The sequence below is a fragment of the Phascolarctos cinereus genome, unplaced genomic scaffold, assembly GCF_003287225.1.
Source record: "Phascolarctos cinereus isolate Bilbo 61053 unplaced genomic scaffold, phaCin_HiC Scaffold_2;HRSCAF=192, whole genome shotgun sequence".
Classification (NCBI taxonomy): domain Eukaryota; kingdom Metazoa; phylum Chordata; class Mammalia; order Diprotodontia; family Phascolarctidae; genus Phascolarctos; species Phascolarctos cinereus.
Window position 1 is genome coordinate 91,411,253 of NW_027555625.1, and position 20,282 is coordinate 91,431,534.

General features: G+C 36.7%; 1 protein-coding gene across 3 annotated transcripts in view; it reads right to left on the reverse strand.

Moving 5' to 3' along the window:
* SRBD1 (S1 RNA binding domain 1) overlaps positions 1 to 20,282 on the reverse strand; it is a 319,328-nt gene that overhangs the window by 38,825 nt on the left and 260,221 nt on the right. For all 3 annotated transcript variants that reach the window (XM_021001269.2, XM_021001268.2, XM_021001267.2), the window contains one exon: positions 745 to 851. In XM_021001269.2, the coding sequence (XP_020856928.1) occupies positions 745 to 851 (107 nt within the window). The remainder of the gene's footprint in view (positions 1 to 744; positions 852 to 20,282) is intronic.

The window sequence follows — 20,282 nt, forward strand, 5'->3', positions numbered from 1 at the left end:
GGCTCAGATTTAGGGGACCTCATGCTATGGAAATGAGTTCAAAGAACAGGCAGCTTTTTTTATGTGTGGAGCAGCAGGAGAGAGCTTGGTTAGGGGGAACATGGGAGAGGAACAAACATGGATTCTGCCCATAAAATATGACTGCACTTTATGGCTACTTTAATCATACGTCATATATGATGGAAAAGAGAAAAGGAAAGATCCTGAGTTAAGGAACAAGACAGAAAAAGAGCTGGGAACATTCTAAAAATTTTTCAAAAGGAAATTTGATCAGATAAAAATTAAAGACAGAGGGAGGAAAGAGGCATAGCCTGAAACTTGGAGTGACTACAAACATTTATTTTCTGGTTAGTACTAGTGTGAACTTGTATGTAAGTAGTCCATTAACATATGGCGGGAAACCTCTTATCTATGTTAACCTGTGCACATTTATTTAACTTCCAGTCAGTGACACTAATGGATTCAATGACTAACATCTGTTCATTGTTTTGAATTTTACATAATGAAAAGTGATAATGTGAGATGTTACTATAGTTTTGACTAAGTCTTCTCTTCTGAAACCTCTTTTCTCTTCCAAAGAGCTGTCAGTAAGTACCTTGCATAGGTGATATGTGTTCTTCTTGATTTCTTGGACCTGGTTGGTAAGTGAACCCACAAATGCCCTCTTGCTCAAGCTGTATTTGAGGCTTGAGGAAAACAAAACCCTTGACTCTCTAATCTATAGCCAGAGAATTCCCATCTCACCTTAACAGAATTTCTGAACAGATGTTGATATCCACTCCCACAAAGCTGACACATTCTTCCACCACGCTATCCAGAGTTGCTTTCAATAAAGTCTGGGACACATCATGCTGAAAAGACAAAAGTCAAAGAATGATAAAAAAATTAAGAGGATCTAGTTACTGAAGTAGCCTATTGCTTTGCCTCTGCTACCCTTGAAGACCCGAGGAATCTACAGTACCCTAATGGCAATTCTCTCCATTTCTTTGAAGTATGACAATGTATGAAGCAAGAGAAAAATCTGACTTCTAGTACTTCACTGAATTCTCAGAAATTGGAGCCTTCCTCTCGGATATGATCATATGCTCTTTTCCTGACTATTTCAGTCCACTGTGATTTTTTAACATGTTCTGTTGAACTTTCATCTCTCTAACTACAGGCTTATAAATATGCCAGTCTCTTCCATTCTTTTAAAAATAAACAAAACACAAACAATATGGCCCTACCACCCCCTTAAGACAGCATCCTGTCTCTTCTCCTTTTAACGATCAAACTGCTAGAGAGACATCGACATTTCCTGCCATCACCTTTCCTCTCAATCTGGCTTCTGACTTCACCACAGTCCAAAGTACTCCATCCAATCTATCCTTGGCTATTTTCATTTCTTTCTGAAATCCCATCAACTCGCATGGATTCAATTATCAATCAGACCTTGACACAACTCCACCAACAATGCATTTATATGTAGCTTTTCCCATAAGCCATTTTTGTTTTCTGTCAGCTTTGTCAATCTGGCGGGTGGTAAGTGGAGCCTCAGGGTCGCTTTAATTTGCATTTTCCTAATTAGTGGTGGTTTGGAGGAATTTTACATGACTACTGGTAGCTTGGATTTCTTACTACAAAAACTGCTTGTTCCTATCTCTTAACTATCAACTGGGAATGGCTCTTACTCTTACAAATCTGAATCAGTGCAAAGTTATCTTTTGTTTTGTTCCCCTATTTATGTCACCCTGAATGTCTAACTCATGTATTGAGTTAGGGATTATCTTGGTAAAAGGTGTGGGATGTTGCTCTCTTCCTAGTTTCTGCCAAAATGTTTTCCCAGAGTTTCTGCTTGAATAATGAATTCCTACCCCAGGAGCTGGAGTCTTGTGACTTATGTTCATTTGCTTCTGTATGTGGTATACCAAATCTATTCCACTAATTAACCATTTTTTTTCAACCAGGATTAAACTATTTTGGTGATTACTGTTTTGTGGTATAGTTTGAGATCTGGTGCTGCTAGGGTCCCTTTTTTCCCCACCTCTTTCAATATTTCCCTCAAGATTCTTGGCCTCATGGGGGCAGCTAGGTGGTGCAATGTATAGAGCACTGGCTCTGGAGTCAGGAGGACCTGAGTTCAAATCCAGCCTCCGACACTTACTAGCTAACTGTGTGACCATGGGCAAGTCACTTAACCCCCACTGCCTCAAAAAAAACCCCCAATATTCTTGGCCTTATGGTCCTTCAGGTGAATTTCATTACTATTTTTTCTCATGCTATAAAGTAATCCTTTCATAGTTTGAATGGTACGTAGTATTGTTTTTTTTTTAATTACACAGGCTCAGCTTACCCATGAGCAATTAATATTTCTCCACTCATTTAGGTCTGCCTTTAGTTCTGTTTTGTAATTGTATTCATAGAATTCCTGTGTATCTTGGCAAGTAGACTTGAAAATATTTTATACCTTCTGTAGTTATTTTCAATGGAATTTTACTTTCAATGTCATTTCATTGTGTTTTGTTAGTAATATATAGAAATGTTAATAATTTATGTTGTTAAATTTTATATCCTGAAACTTTGCTAAAGTACTAGAAGTTAAGAATATCTCGAAGGACAAGCTGTGTGAATTGATGCAGTGTTTGTTTTTTTTTTAATCTATAAGGAAAAGAAAATAGAGATAAAGATGAAAATTCGAATTTCAAAGTAAAAAAAAAAAATTTTTTTTGCATTAGTTAATGTGCCTGGTCTTCATGTAAATTGTTTCAATTAATTTTTAATCGAACACTTAAGATTCTTTACGTAAAATATCCTAACGTGAAAAATACTATATCAAAAGGGATGTATGGGATGTTCGGGGAAGACTAGTACCTGTGGTGTGAGGGCTTGCCAAGCCCTTATCAGGGCTGCTCATACTCCTTTGGTGTTCACCTTTCACTCCACTCTCACCTGTGGCTCCAAGAAGCTGTACCATGCACAGCAGCCACACCCTGATAAAAACCATCTTGGCAGATGGTTAAGGGTAGCCAAAAGGTCTCAAACTCATTGGTGAGTTAGGCCGGTGTCTACCCCAAGCATGTGAAAATGTCTCCCTGGTGGAATGGGTAGACAAAAACAATTTGTTCTAATGGCCACGAAAGTGGCTAAAGCAGGGATTCCAGAGCACTTAGAGCTTGGTCAGATTTCAAAAACACCAAGGTCATCCACCGCATGCCAGGCCATCACCAGTTGTCCAGACTTTTGAATAGTCACTGGACTTTGATCACTCAGATGACTTTGTGCAACTCTGTCTCACTTAAATCCAATTAACACACAAGTCAAAACATCACTTTGTGATGTCACTGGTCCTCTTTGAAAACAAAGGATAAACAATAACTATATCAAATGATAGCTGTAATAAGAATTGTTTTGTCCCACACTACTCCCCCCCCCACTCACTCACTCACTCACTCTCTCTCTCACACTCTCTCTTATTTGGAAGGCCTATATTTTATCTGTATTGCATGGCTTTTGATATATAGTATAAATTAATCCTACGAAGGAAAAGTCCAATTTATTCCTATGCTTTCTAGTGTTTCTAAAAGAAACGAATGTTGAATTTTTGCCAGGAGGGAGGGATTTGCCTAGGTCTGAAAGACGAAGCAGCCTGAAGCCTCCAACTACTATGACTTTTACTGTCTACTTCTCTCTTTACTTCATTTACTTGTTATTTAAAGTATTTAGACACTACATCATTAGTTGCATATATGTTAAACAATAATATCAACTTATTATTTAGGGTGCCTTTAAAAGCACAATATTGTTTCCCTGTTAATCTCTTTTAATCAGGACTCTTTTTGCTATTTCCTCATCAAAGACCATAACTACTAACTCTGTTTCTTTTGTTTAAGTCCATCTGAAGCTTGATAGATTTTGCTCCAAGTCCTTTATTGTAATTTAACTTAATGCAAATCTTTCTGTTTCAAGTACACTTCTTTAAAAATGCATACTGTTAGATTTTGCTATTCTGTATTATTTTTCTCTTCAAATCAAGACTATTGTACTACCTAGTTCACAGGATTTTAGAAAAAAACATTATAAAAGCTATGAAATGCTAAGATGACTGAGTTATTTTTATTGTTGTTGCTGTTCATAGGCGGAAGAGATTCCTTCCGGCAGATAGGGCAGGTACCAGGAAGAGTTGAGACTTTAAAAATGGGTTAGATTTCAAAAGAGGAGAAAGGAATGAAGATATAGTCTAATGAAAGCAAAGGCAAAGATGCGGGAAAATATAGGGCATATTCCAGAAATGGTGGTAGTCTAGTTTGGTGAAAACATACCATTAATTTGGTACCTACTTTACAGTGACTTACACTATACTTCCAGTTTCCTATATCTCCTCATTTATATACTACAAGCTCCTTTGGGGACAGAGACTGTCTCACAATGTTCTTTCTGTGCCGGCAGGCAATCACATTCATTGATGTTAATAGTAGGAATTCAGTTATGCAACTCAGCAGCTGCCAAATTACTGGGGTTCAAGTTAAAATCTCATCTCTGAATATGAATCAAATAAACTAAGTCATATAATCTCTGAACGAGTTTTTTTATGGTAGCAATTATCCCTGCCCTCTCAGCATCATAGACGGACAGCAGTGAGTGTGTCAACTTCAAGTTCTTTGAAAAATGGCAATTATATATTTACCTTCTAGAGTTGTTATGATTATATTATCGTAATTTAGGGATAGAGACAATGGATATTATACTATCTGAAATACAGCTGAGAGCCAAGAAGGAAACAAAAAAAGCTGCTAGGTAGCCTAATTAGCTCACAAAATCCATATATTAAAGCTTGCTTTACTTAGGAAAACACTTCAAACTCTTACTTGGAACTTGATGACTCTTTCTTTAGATATGGCATTTGCTAGCTAACACTTGATATTTGTGGATGACTTGTGTTAACTGCATCAAATTCCAAAGTATTACATAGCTTACTAATTAAGATCAATAACCAGTCAAAAAAGGTTTGGCTTATTTACACAGGAAAAAGCCAAGAGTATAAAGAATGCTCAGTGTTCAGACTATGATATGGAAATGGATGGATAACCCATGGAGGAGGTCCATCAGTATCTAAGTCCTGTACTCAAACAGATTTATTTCAATGACATGGGTATTCTATACAAAGATGCTGATTGCAACCTTAATTCGCCTATCTTGTGAGATCTTTAGCAGTGACATCCTGTTTGTAACAGAAAGTCCAAAGTCCACTCAAAATGCTGGAAAGCCTTTCTCACTTTCTCTTGACATCACAAGGATACCAATGGAATATATGACCTGTATATGGATTATCCTCTTACAACACAGCCAGTCCATCTTTTTTTCATTCATTCATCTATTTCATTGCAATATGCTGCAGCCTATATACACCCACTATGTATTTCTCCTTTGCCCACTGAGTGATCCTCAACTTCAATTCCTCTGAAACTGTTACATCCCATTATCCACAGTAAAACAATAAAAATGGAAGAATATTGGAAGAAAGGAAAGAAAGAGGCATTTATTAAGTGTCTACTATGTGACAGCCACTGTGAGAGTTTTATAAATATTACCTTATTTAATCTTCACAACAACCCTTGGAGATGGTTGTGTATTATTATCCTTATTCTACAGATGAGGAAATTGAGGCAAATAGTGGGTAAGTTACTTGCCCAGGGTCACACAGCCAGTAAGTAGTGTTTAAAAAAAAAACCAGGTCTTTGTTTCAGGAAAAACCTTAAGGTCTTTAGAATAACTGCAGTCTCTGTTTTTCTCCCTGTCTCTCTCTCTCCCTGCCTCCCTCCATATCATTCAGTCCTATTCTATCCTCCTCTCCCCCAAACACACAAACCAGGAATGTGCTGATAAATGGTTAACAACTAGCTTTCTGAAAAGTAGGGACACATTTTAAAAGTTTAATCTGCTTTATTAATATGTTCTCCACCACTTTCTTAAATCTAAAACCATAAATCAAAGCTTGACTGAAATGTGCCATTTTTTAGGTGTAAATGCTCATAATAAAAATTTTGAAATTGGCTCTCCTGAGTCCATACTAGCTGGCTCCAACACACCTGTGGTTACGACAAACTTTTCAGTGATGACAGATTTCAGTTAGGAGGTCCTGCATTCTTCTGAGGCTTGAAACAATTAAAACAGTATCATTCACTAATAAAATGATGATGATGATGATGATGATGATGATGACGATGATGATGACGATGACGATGATGACAGTAGCAAAGGAAGCTAGGTGGCACAGTGGATAGAGCACCATGCCTGGAATCAGAAAGATTTATCTTTCTGAGTTCAAACCTGGCCTCAGCTGCTCAGTAGCTGTGTGACACCGGGCAAGTCCTTTGACCCCATTTGCCTTAGTTTCCTCACCTGTAAAATGAGCTGGAGAAAGAAATGGCAAACCCCTCCAATATTTCTGCCAAGAAAATCCCAAATGGGGTCAACAAAGAGTCCAACACGACTAAAACACCTAAATTAACAACATAATTAGCATAGTCATGTGAGTGCCAGGTTTTTTGCCCTTCACTTGGCTTATTTGTAAAATGTATGAATGAGTAGATTATTTACTATGAAACATCAAGGAACATCCATTTGATTTTTCTTCCATCTGTTGCTTAGTTAATTTCTTTTGAGTGGTCATTGAACTTTCTGAAGAGGGCCTAAAATATCCTGGGGCTTAAGAAAATCAGAACAACGTCATCCACAAATGGAGTACCTGGAAAACCATCTGCAGGGAATAAGTCTTTTATTTGGATCTTGACAGTAGCAAAGTTCTTTGATGAGCACTTGTCTACTTTGTTTTATGCCTTGCTGGGCATCAGTAATCAGAGGTTCATTTAGCAAAGTTATCGCACTGGTTTCATTTATCGAGAAATGTTGTATGATTTTAAAATACACACTTAGAGACTCCTTTCACATCATGAAAAATATCTGTTGTCCAAATGGTGTCATCCAATTGCACGACGAATCCATTGAATCAGTCTATCAACAATTCAATAATACTTCATATTTACACAATACCTTAAGTTTTGTGAGTTTTCTTTACAAACATCATCTTATTTGATCCTTAGAGCAACCCTATGAGGTAGGTGCTATTATTATCCCCATTTTACAGATGAGGAAACCAGGACTCAGTCAGAGGGGCTAAGTTTTGCCTAAGGTCATACAGCAAGTACGCATCTGCTCCATTTTCTATCAACAGCTCTGCTGGGTTTGATAGCACAAAACATCAGGCCTCCCCCAGGATCAGCTGATCACTGACATCTCATCACCATCCAGACTGACTCGGCTTTTGATACCCAATGCCTTCTCAACTCTCTCAGTTGCATCTCCCTTCTGATTAGAGGGCTAGAGGGAAAAAAATTTTCTCCCTAAGCCTTACTTTAGAGAGGGCTCAGAATTCTCTACTTTCTTTCCACTGCTATGCTAGGTTTGACTCCATGGAACATACTCCTACCCACCCACTGCCATCTTTTTAGCTTCCTTTTGTGCATCATCTTCCCCCACTACATTGTTAGTTCCTTAACGCCAGAGGGTGTTGGTTGGGAGTCAAAGAGAAGGAAAGGAGGACAAGAAAAAAATACTGAAAAGAGAAAACAATTTTCACATGCAAGTCATTGTTGGTAACAAGCTACAACCAACTTATACTCACGTATCTATTTCTCCACTGCTTTTTGAGTCGTCTGTGATTTTGATTTTTCTATACTTCTAAAGTATATCATTATTCAAAGGCATATGATCATCACTGGGATAATATTAAATTCAGTAAGTATTTATTAAGTATCTATTATACATTACACAATGGGGATACAAAGACAAAAAATAAGATAGTGCCTGCCCAACTGTGTTTACATTTCACAGGGTAAAAATACTTGGGCATACACAAGATATACGAAGGGTAAATGCAAAGTAATTTCAGAAAAAGATCATGTAGGACCTGGCACTTGAGCTGAAATTTGAATGGAACCAAGGATCTGAAGAAGCTGAGGAGAGAAGGGAAAGTTCCAGGAAAGTGGAACAGTCTACACAAAAGCAAAGAGTGGGGAGATAGAACATCCATGTATGAGAGGGGAAAGGCAACTAAGCAAGTTTTACTGGAAAAAGTGTGTGGTGTGTATAAGAGAAAAAATGTGAAATTAGTCTAGAAAGATAGGATGGTATTAGATTATGAAGAACTTTGAATACTGTTAAGGGCTGTTAAAGGGTCCCCTGAACTTGTCTTTTTGAGTTGCCATATTTTTCAGAAACACTGGACCCAAGCATGCAGGAGGCCCTGACTGTGCCAAGGATGAAGCTGCCTCCTCCTTCCCCCCTCAGCTGACATAATTTGTTTGCACCCCACGCTGAATTCCCTGTGTATCCTTGGGAGACAGGACAGCTGTCAGTCAGTCTGTGCCAGGCTGGGATAAAGCTTGTGCAGCTGGGTCCTTCGCAGATAAGTGGACCATCCTATCTTCATATTTAGCAGTTCTCAAAGGAAAAGAATGTGTGTAATTTTTGCCATCACCTTGCTCCTCCCCTTTGGGAACGCTTTTCGTCCTTTTCCCCACCTTTACAGCACCTTTCAGCTCCCATGCCATGCCCCTTCCTGTTTTCTCCTCCTCCTTTGGTTGTAATATGCATAAACATGTCATAAATACGCAAACTTCTGTAAGGACTGCCAACTCTTGGGGTTCCACATGCATGTTCATTTCTCTTGTAATAAACCTGATTTTTCACAAAAGTCTCATGATGTTGTGATTGTCTATTGACAACACCAAAGAGAAGAGTTTCCGTTTTAGAGGCCATAAGGAGTCAGTAAAGTATCTTGAAAGTGGAGCGATATGGTTAGATTTAGGCTTTATGAATATCAATTTGAACTTTCTGGAGGATGGACTGAAGAAAGGAAAGACTAGAAGTTGAGAGACCACTTAGGAGGTTATTTAAGTGGTACAGACAAGAGATAATAAGGGCCTGAACTGCAGTAGTAGAAATGTGAGTGGAGAAAAGGAGATGGATGTAACATAATGAAGGAGTTCTTGGCCAATGAGCTTCCTGGGAGAACTGAAAACACTGTACAATACTCAAGAAGCCTTCAAGAAGGCTATCTGCAACATCTGTCTAAGATATGTAACACTGACTCAATTAGCTCATCCAACTGCATACAGTAAGTTGGACCACAGAAAAATTTGTGTAATATTTGCTTTTCATTCACTTTGATTTTTTAGTGTGGATAGTTATTTAGGCCATAATTACTTAAGTAATTATAGATTTCATTGACATTGCTCTTTTAATATTTTGGTGAAATTAGTTCAGTGTTATCTGCAAATAACATCACCTCACTACGGATCAACAGAGCATCTCCATGCCATTGGTAATGAATATATACCCCCTCATTTTATACCCTGAGGCTGATACTCAGCAGATCATCAAATCTCCAAGGTTACATCTTTCACAGGTCCTGGATCCATGACAAGGATGTGACAAGAATGCATTTTTCACAAGGATTATGATTTTAACAGGCATGAGACAGCTACCTTATTTAGAGAGTGCTCTGAAGGCTACTTTTTTTCCCCTTGAGTCAAAGTGTTCTTTTAAAACAATTTACAAAAATTAGGCAGGATGTTCTTATAGTCTTTGCAACTTGCCATCAGGTGCCTTTTTTGGATAAATTATTTTTTCTTTTAAAACCTCTGCATCTTGGAGATATTTTGAAAATGAATTCCTGACATGTTTTTCTGAAAATATTTGGTCAGGTCTTACAAACATCACTATTTTAAATGCCAATACCACTGAGACAGCAGAGTCCAAATTTGGTGGTTTCACAAACATCGCTGATGAGAACACATACACAGGAACATTTGTATTCTTCATGCTTATCTGACATGCACATTCACTTGCAATTTTAATGACAAATAATCTCAGCATGATCCGGATTTCATATTACATTCTCTGACAGTACATTTTCACTTCAACTATATTTCACCAGGTTGTTGGTTTTTTTTGAGGTAATTTTGCTTGTAATCTTCCATCTTACTCTCCTATAATATTTGAAAAGTTTGTACTTTGTACATTTTTTGGGGGGGAGTCTTTGACAGTTATGTATCTCTCCCCAGTAAGGAAGCAAAGAGATAATAAAGATTGTTTCTGGATGCTCTGTGGTCATTGTCATGAATCTCTTAAAGCTTTCAAGAAAATAGCAATATAATTAATACTTGTTTACACATTTGACAATCCTCCATTTTTCAGTCAATAGCTTATTTTAAGTAGGTTGAGCTGGAACTTCATGAAGTGTCCTCTCATCTTTTTCTTCTAATATGGCAGTGATTTTAACTGTCACACTAACCAGTAAATCATGACCACACAAAAACAGGTAATTCTGAAACAAATTCCTTCCACACTGGTAATCAATCATTCTTTTTTCTATTAAATAGAGTTAATTACAATTCTTGTGATGAAATTTGGTGTTCCCCATGTCTATTACTTCTTGATATTCTTCTTAAAGGAAGTATTTACAATATATAGTCATGTAACTTCTAAGTAGTCTACAAGTCTTTAGTCTCTTATTTCCTTATCTCAAACCATATTTCAAAGCAGTTTTTAACATCCACCAAGTCATCACTTTCATACTGCTGTAACAAAGTATCAAGGCATATACTGACTTGGTTTGCAGGATTTTGTCAAGTTCTTCACAGACTTTCTCTATTCCTTCATCTAATTTAATAGATGTAGAAACAAAGCCAAAATTATCTTTTAGCTCAACTAGAGGGTAGTAATGTCTGTAAAGTTAGATGACAAAATTACTCATAAAATGATGTTTATTATTTCCTTTGACCATACAACGAAACCAACTTTATTTGCATCTCCTTTATTTGCAATTTTGAGGTTAGACTGAGCTCTGTTTTTTCCAATTGCACAGAAATTGATTTTACCTTTCCAACATCTCTTGTATATGCCCCCATCTCTCCTCTGACACTGTCACTACTCTAGTGTAGGTTCTCATCACCTTATATCAAATTATTGTAATTAATTATTATATTATATTATATATTATAATTATAATCATTAATATGAACATGGTTCACTTCTTCCAAAAGTGAAATAACTCTTTAGTCTCTGAACAACTTTACACATTTAGAACACAAACAGTTAAATTGATGTTTATAGTCCAAAAACTAGTAATTCTTAAAATCCTTAGTCTCCATTTCCATGACTCTTCCAAATGTACTCCTAGGGCAGCTCAACAGCATATACACAATTCTTGGTACCCACTAAATGTTACAAGAAATTTGTATTCTTTGTCATGGATCTAATTCTATCCACCAAATCTATGATCTTCTGATGTCATGTTCAATCATGGGATACAACATACTTGGGATGATTCTCATCAGAAGGGGGGGGGGCAGGGGACCACTCCCTAGGTTGTGAATAAACATGTTTAGTGTGTATGGGATTTAAAAGCTATCATGATCAAGAGAAGGAAATTCTCAAAAGCTATTATAGTATAGATAAAATTAGTGAGCTTGATTTTAATAAGAAACGTAGGACTGAAAAATTCTTAAACCAGCTTCTCCTAAGCTATAAGGTCTATGGTTATTAAATAATAGCAACAGGATTTCTGCTGCTGACTGGAAACTCAGATGTCTGGACTTCAAACATTGGCTTTGCTAAGATAATGAAGTACTAGCAAATAAATTAAAGACCTTAGGGAAAGGATTAGTAGTTTTTTTATGTTGGGTTTTTTTTTTTTTATCACTACTTCTTAATAAAGGCAAGAACTTCAGAAGAAAAAAGGCAGCCTTAAGAAGTGAATCTTTGGTGAAAAAGATAGTGTCTGAGAATGAAATTCAAATTTGTGAACCACAAGAAAAATACAGAAATCATGGTATCTTGGCCAACCTATAAAGGGATGGCACAAATGTATGCGTCTATAGTCTTACACATATGTAAAGAGTGCTTTAAATTTAAAAGAAATGGGGAGTAAAAAAAAAACCACCTCCGTATATCCTCCAAGTTGGATCTTATACAGAGTCAGTCAATAAATATTTGTTATGTGCCAGGTTAATAAGTGCATGAGCAGCAGCAATGAAAAACAGTAGTGGGGACACAAATATTAACAGTAACAAAATCTAAGAAACTAGCAATAAGATCTCAGATTTCTTCTTCTCCAAAGCTATGCAATTTATTAGCAAAGCATGAATGCATAATAAACTGGGTCCAGGGCTCTTCAGCAGGCACAAGGATTCCAAACATAGATTTTTACACAAATTGTTATGCATTAAAAGAAAACAATAAACAGGATACAGAACAGGATGTATGATTAGGCAATCTGATTTCTTATTGCATTAAAGATTAAGGACTTTCTAAGCTGGGAGAGGAAAAATGAGTTAGCAGAATTCCCCAAAATCAGGTGATTTACAGGAAAACAACAAATTGGAGGTTGTTCAAAAACTGGAGTCAGTTTTCATAAGACGAAGTCAGTTTGCTTCTCATAGTTTATATATTTCAAAGACTTTTGGTCTAGTTATATCTTGATACTTAGGGTCACACTAAAAAGATCTGCTATATCAAACTGACTTGACTTTATTGAGATTGACAGAAAGCAGAATATAGTAGACAGAATGCTTTACCTGGTAGCTGGGTGATACAGTGGATAGCATTGGACTTAGAATCTTACTAGTTGTACAACACTGGGGAAAAGTCACTCAACCTCTGTCACTCAATTAATTCAATCAACATTTATTAAGCACCTGTAATGTGCCAGACACTGTGCTAAGCACTGGGAATACAAAAAGAGGGAAAAGACAGTCTCTGCCGTCAAAGAGTTTAAAATATAACTGGGGTGAGACCTCTGTCTGCCTCAATTTCCTCATCTGCAAAATGGGAACAACAATAGCATTCAAAAATTACCAAAGGTTTAACTTTTCAACACTATATTCAGCTCTATAGTTTCCTTTTTTATCTTTCTGTTCATCTTATTCATCTCTGCGGGAGAATATTAAAAGCCTTTTACAATTATTACACTACTATCATTGACATTTAGCTATTTTACTAGCATTTCTTTTATAAAATTGTACACTGTGCCATCTGAGACATACATACTTAATAATGTACAAAGTCATTTTAAGCATAATGTAGTTTCTTTCACTCCTTCTATACTAACAATTTATTATTATCTTATCTGGGAGCTTGATAGTGATTTTTGTATTCCCTGGAACTGCCTAAAGCAGAGTGGATTCTGTCCAAACCCCTCAAGGTTACTGTATTGTATCTAGATGCTTTGAGGGTGTGGTTTTTATGTACAGCAAATTATTTGGATTTATTTTCTTACTCTTTCTTTCATTTTACTGGGAAGTTTAAACCACTGATATTTAATAATTTCTAAGTCTGGGCTTTCTCTGATTAAATACTATCATTTCTCCAATGGTGTGTGTGTGGGGGGGGAGTTTGGAGGGGGTTGGTAATTATTCTAACTCACCAACTCCATCTCCTCTCTGAGGTTTCTTCTCACAGTGCTCTTTCCATTTTTACTACATGCCTACACTGGCAGCATGAGTGATTTAAAAATTTGGTACATTCTGCTTTCAAGCCTAAGCAGGCAAGAATTTGACTAAAGACTATCCCTTGCTTCCTCTTCGACTGTATCCTGCCAAGCTTCAGTCTTGATCACTGTCATTAGCGCCTATACATGTCCTGATCAATGAAGGTGGAGAAAATTGCAACCATCCTGAGAAGGTGCACTAAAAATTTACATTATATAACCTCACTGCTAGGCAACCCTTTAACATCTGCCTAATTAACTCATTATTACACTCACTGCAGAAGGTCTTCCAAATCTGATGTCCCTCCTCCAACCTCCTATGGTACTTCCTCTCCCACTTAGGTAAGAATCTTGCCTTATATCTTACTGAAAAAATTGGGGTCGTTTGCTGAAAATCCCATCTTCTTCCCTCCTCATCTCACATCACCCTTCTGCCACTGTATCTTCTTTCACCCCAACTCACATGAACACACAGCTCTTCTCTTTGCCAAGGCCAAATCCTTTTTATAAATGTTTTTATACATATTGGTCCTGTTCCTCTTTCTTTGATCTTTTTGGAGCTACAGACTCTGGGTCAAAGGTTATCTACTTTATAATAGTTTTTTGGGCATAGATTCAAATTGCCTTCCAGTGCCTATACCACCAACACTAGATCTAATGGACTTATTTTCCTACAACCCCTCTAGCACCTGTCATTTCCCTGTTTTTTGTCAACTTTACCAATATGAAGAGTGTGAGATGGTACCTCAGACTAGCTATAATTTGCATTTCTCTATTAATAGTGATTTCTATTATTTTTCATAAGCCTATCAATAGCTTGGATTGTTCACCCTGAAAACTGCCTACTCATATCCTCTGGCCAAATAACTGGGAATGGTTTTGAGTTTTATAAACCTGAATGTTTCCTATGTGTCTAAGGAATGAGACTTTCATTCAACAACAACAACAAAAAACCACACACACACACACACACACACACACACACACACCCACCACCCACAAAAACAAAAAAACAAACAAAAAAAACCTTGCCACAAAGATTTCTGCCCAATTCCCTGCTTCCATTCTAATTTAGCTGTACTGGTTTTGTTGGTGGAAAAAAAATTAACTTTATGTAATCAAAATTGTCCATTTTATTTGCTTAGAAGCTATCTCTTATTTGGTCATAAACTATTCTCCTATCCACAGATCTGATGAGTAAATTTTTTCTATGCTCCACTAATTTGTGATGATGTAACCCTTTATGTTTAACTTATGCACCCATCTGGAGTTTGTCTTGGTATATGGGATGAGATGTTAGTCTATATCTACCTTCTGCCATATTGCTTTCAAATTTTCCCAACAGTTTTTGATGAGCATCAGTTTTCTCCAATAGCAGGGATCTTCCACTTTAACAATAAGGCTACAGAGCTTATTTGCTTCTATGTATTATGCACCTAGTCTATTCCACTGATTAACACTTCTCTATTTCTTCTTCCTTGTTTTACACTTGATCTTATTTGAAAAGCTACTAGCTTATTTCCATTACCAGACGATGCTGCCTCTTGGTTTCAAATAGATTCTACTTATCATATTAAAGAAAGTTCCATTTATTACTATTCTTTCTAGTGTTTTCTTTTAAACAGCAGTTAAAAGTGGTATCTTGTCAAAAGTTGTTTTCTGTATGAAAAGACATAATCATATGATTTTTGTTGTTTTTGTTATTAATATGGCCAATTATGTTCATATCTTCCTAATACAGGATCAGCTCTGTAATTCTTGGTATAAATCTACTCTGAGCCTATTGTGATAAGTTGCTAAAGTCATCTTGCTAATATTTTGTTTTAAATTACTACACAAATATTCATTTATATTGATATCAATATTTGAGGATATTGGCCATTTGCTTTCTTTCCCTGTTTTAACTCTCCCTGGTTTAGGTATCAAGACCATATTTGTATTATGGAAAGAATTTGGTAGGATTTCTTCTTTTCACATTTTTTCAAACACTTAAGTAGTACTGTTAACTGTTCTTTAAATGTATGAAATAATTTGCTTTTAAATCCATCTAGTCCTGTCTCCTCCCTTACCTTCCTCATTCCTATCCCCCATCCCCCTGGTTTTGGGAGTTCATTTATGGCTTATTTAATTTCTTTTTCTAAGATCTAGTTATTTAAGTCCTCTACTTCTTGTACAATTAATCTGGCCAATTAATACTTTTGTAAATATTCATATGCTTCATTGAGATCATCAGTTTTGCTAGCATATAATTGAGTGAAATGGCAACAAATAATTTGCCTTATTCAGTTGTTGGGAATTTATGTTTTTCATTAGATACCAGAAAATTCCATTTTCCTCTTTCTTTTTAAAATCAAATGAGTTAATGGATTATGTATTTTTTTGTTTTCTTCCTGTCCTCTCCCAAAAGCTCCTATTTTTTAAAATTAATTTATTTTGAATTATCAACAATCATTTCCATAAGCTTTTGAGCTCTAAATTTTTCTCTCCCTCTCTCCCCACCTTCCTCCAAGACGGCACACAATCTGGTATAGACTATACATATACATTCCTGTTAAACATATTTTCACATTACTGATGTTGTAAGTAAGAATTAGAACCAATAGGAGGAACCACAAGAAAAAGGAAACAAAACACAACAAAAGAAAAAAAAATAGCAAATACTATGCTTCAATCTGCATTCAAACTCCATAGTTCTTTCTTTGGATGTGGATAGCATTTTCCATCATGAGGCATTTGGAGATGTCTTAGATCCTTGTATTGCTGAGAAGGGCTAAGTCTATCAAAGTTAGTGACTGCACAGTGTGGGTGCTACTGTGCACAACATTATCCTGGTTCTGCTCATTTCACTCAACATCAGACCATATAAGTCTTTCCAGGTTTTTCTGAAGTCAGCCTGTTCATTATTTCTTATAGCACAATAGTATTCCATTACATTCATATACCACAACTTGTTCAGCCATTCCCCAATTGATGGGCATCCTCCCAATTTCCAATTCTTTGCCACCACAAAAAGAGCTGCTATAAATATTTTTTGTACATGTGGGTCCTTTTCCCATTTGTATGATCTCTTTGAGATATAGCCCCAGAAATGCTATTGCTGGGTCAAAGAGTATGCACGTTTTGATAGCCCATTGGGCATAGTTCCAAATTGCTCTCCAAAATGGTTGGATCAATTCACAACTCCACCAACAATGCATTAGTGTTCCAATTTTCCCACATCTTCTCCAACATTTATCATTTTCCTGTCTTGTCATCTTGGCCAATCTGATAGGCGTGATGTGTTACTTCAGAGTTGTTTTGATCTGCATTTCTCTAATCAATAGTAATTTAGAGCATTTTTTCATATGTCTATAGATGGCTTTAATTTCTTCATCTGAGAACTGCCTATTCATATCCTTTGACTATCTATCAATTGGAGAATGACTTGTATTCTTATAAATTTGACTTAATGCTCTATATATTTTAGAAATGAGGCCCTTATCAGAGAGACTGGTTGTAAAAATTCTTTCCCAATTTTCTACTTTCCTTCTAAATCTTGGTTGCATTGGCTTTGTGCAAAAACTTTTCAATTTAACGTAATCAAAGTTATCCATTTACATTTCATAATGTTCTCTATCTCCTGTTTGGTCATGAATTCTTCTGTTCTCTATAAATCTGATAGGTAAACTATTCCTTGCTCTCCCAGTTTGCTTACAGTATCAGCTTTTATATCTAAATCATGAACCCATTTTGACTTTATTTTGGTATATGGTTTGAGATTTTGGTCTATGCCTAGTTTCTGCCATACTCTTTTCCAGTTTTCCCAGCAGTTTTTGTCAAAGAGTAAGTTCTTATCCCAGAAGCTAGGGTCTTTGGGTTTATCAAATAATAGATTACTATAGTCAATGACTTCTGTGTCTTGCATACTTAACCTATTCCACAGATCCACCACTCTATTTCTTAGCCAATACCAAGTAGTTTTGATGATTGATGCTTTATAATACAATTTAAGATCTGGAATGGCTAGGCCACCTTCCCCTGCGTTTATTTTCATTAGTTCCCTTGATATTCTGGACCTTCTGTTATTCCAAATGAATCTTATTACCTTTTTCTAACTCTATAAAATAATTTTTTGGTAGTTTGATTGGTATGGCACTGAATAAGTAAATTAGCTTAGGGTACAATTGTCATTTTTATTATATTAGCTCAGCCTACCCATGAGCAACTGATGTTTTTCCAATTATTTAGATCTGACTTTGTGTAATTTTTTATTAATCTTTAAAAAATGATTTTATTCCAATCTCTCTTTTCCTTGGTAGTGGTGGCTGGTAAATTGTGTGTGATCCTGATTGTGGCTTCTTGGTATTTGAATTTTTCTTTCTGGCTGCTAGTAGCATCTGGATTTTGGCTATAAAATTCCTGGGAGTATTTGTTTTGAGGTTTCCTTAAGATGGTGACCAAAGTAATTCTGTTCCACTTTGCCCTGTGGTTCTAAGAGATCTTGGCAATTTTCTGATTTCTTGAAACATGATATCTAGGCTCTTTAAAGTCATAGTTATAAGGCAGTTCAATGACTCTTTTTTTTCCCTCTTTAATCTGTTTTCGAGGTCATTTGTACTATTTCTTTGTACATTTGTCATTTGTACATTTGTACAAATGTACATTTGTACATTTCTTCCTTCTACTTCACCATCTAAGTACAAAGTAAAGGAGATTTCCCAAGACAGTAGTTCATTCAAAAAAAGATCTAGATACTGGAGTAGTCAAGATAGTGAAGGAGAAGGAAGAAATATAGCTCAGCTCCTCTATCTAACTTCCTCCATAAATAACTGACCTGGAAAACAGGTAAAAAAGATTTATCGCCATTTTACAAATGAGCAAACTGAGATTTAGGTTATTTGCCCAAAGTTGTTAACAATAATAATAAAGAATAATAAACAACTTAGATTAAATTATTTGACAAAGCTATAAGTTTCAGAAGCTACATTCACACCTACATCTGTCTGATGTCAAAATCACCTCTTTTTCTGCTACACAAACACTTAGTAAAGTGCAAGTGAAGCTTAGAGAGATCCAGAATATTTGGCTCAGTTAGAAGGCAGACGAAATTCAGTTTTATGCTGACAGTAACAATCCAAAGTGTTTTTATGATGCCTTTTATGGGCCATAGATCTGTGGCACATCTCAACTACTCAGTGTTGATGAATACATTGATTAGTGATAAGGACATGATCCTAGAGAGATGGGCTGAACACTTCCATAATGTTCTCAACTGACTCATCAATCACTACTGAAGCCAATGACCACATAACTTAGGTTGAAGTCAAACTCACTAGTCAAACTTCCAACTGAAGAAGAGGCTCTGAATGCCATTTGGCTCCTTTCATAGGGCAAAGTGCCTGGTGCTGATTCTATTCCAGCTGAGATTTACAAGGTAGAAGGTTCACTGCTCATGCAAAAACTGACTGAACTCTTCCTGGTTATATGGCAAGAGGAGATTATCCTACAGGAGTTCAAGGATGCCTCCATCATCCATCTCTATAAAGGAAAAGGAAATAGGCTGTCCCGTGACAATCAAAGATGAAGAGGGGGGTCTCTCTCTTAGTCAATGCTGGCAAGATTCTTGCCAGAGTCCCCCCTTAACAGGCTCATCCTTCACCTGGAAGATGGTCATCTACCAGAGAACTAGTGAGGCTTCAGAAAGGGCTGAAGAACGGTTGATATGGTGTTTGCTGCTCAACAACTCCAGGAGACACGCCAGAAGCTGAACAGAGGTCTGTACACAACCTTCATTGATCTGACCAAGGCCTCTGACACTATTAATTGTGAGGGCTTGTGGAAGACCATGGCACAATTTGGTTCCCTGGAGAAGTTCAATATTGTATGCCAACTTCATGACAGCATGTTCACATGGGTTCTGGATAATGGACAATGCTCTCTCACTTTCCCAGTCACCAATGGAGTGAAGCTGGGTTGTATGACTGTTCCCATGCTTTTTTAGCATGATGTTTCCAGCAATGTTGTCAGATGCTTTCAATGAAGAAGAAAATGGCATCAAGGTCAGTTACTAAACTGATGGTAAATTACTGAATCTGAAAGGTATAAGCCAAGACTAAAGTGGAGGGAGAGTTAATGCATGACTTTTTGTTCGCAGATGATTGTGCACTCAATGCATCCTCTGAGGCAGAAAAGCTATAAAGTATGGATTGATTCTCTGCAACTTGTGCTAGTTTTGGCCTAATAATTAACACCAAGAAAACACCAGCCAGCACTACACCACTCATAGATAGTGCTATCGGTTACAGGAAGTGGAGAAATATTTAATGCTATGGATAAGTTCAGTTGCCTTGTCAGTATATTTTCCAGGGATCTCCACACAGATGATGAGGCTGACACATCCGTTGCCAGAGCTAGCTCAGTGTTTGGGAGGCTCCAAAGGAAAGTATGGAGAGAAAAGGTATTAGACTTCCTACCAAACTGAAGCCATTGTGCTGACCTCATTGTTCTATGCCTTTTAAACCTGGACAGTCTACCAGTGCCGACACAGGAAACTGAATCACTTACATCTGAACTGTCTTCAGAAGATTCTGAAGATCACCTGGCAAGGTAAGAAACAGGACACACTGAGGTTCTTTCTGGGGCTAAACTGCCAAATTCAAACTCTACTACAGAAAGCACAACTCTGATTGTGCTGGTCATGTTGCTCAAATGACCAAAGTACATTTACCTAAAAGACTATTTTATGGAGAACTTACACAAGGCATGCACACACACA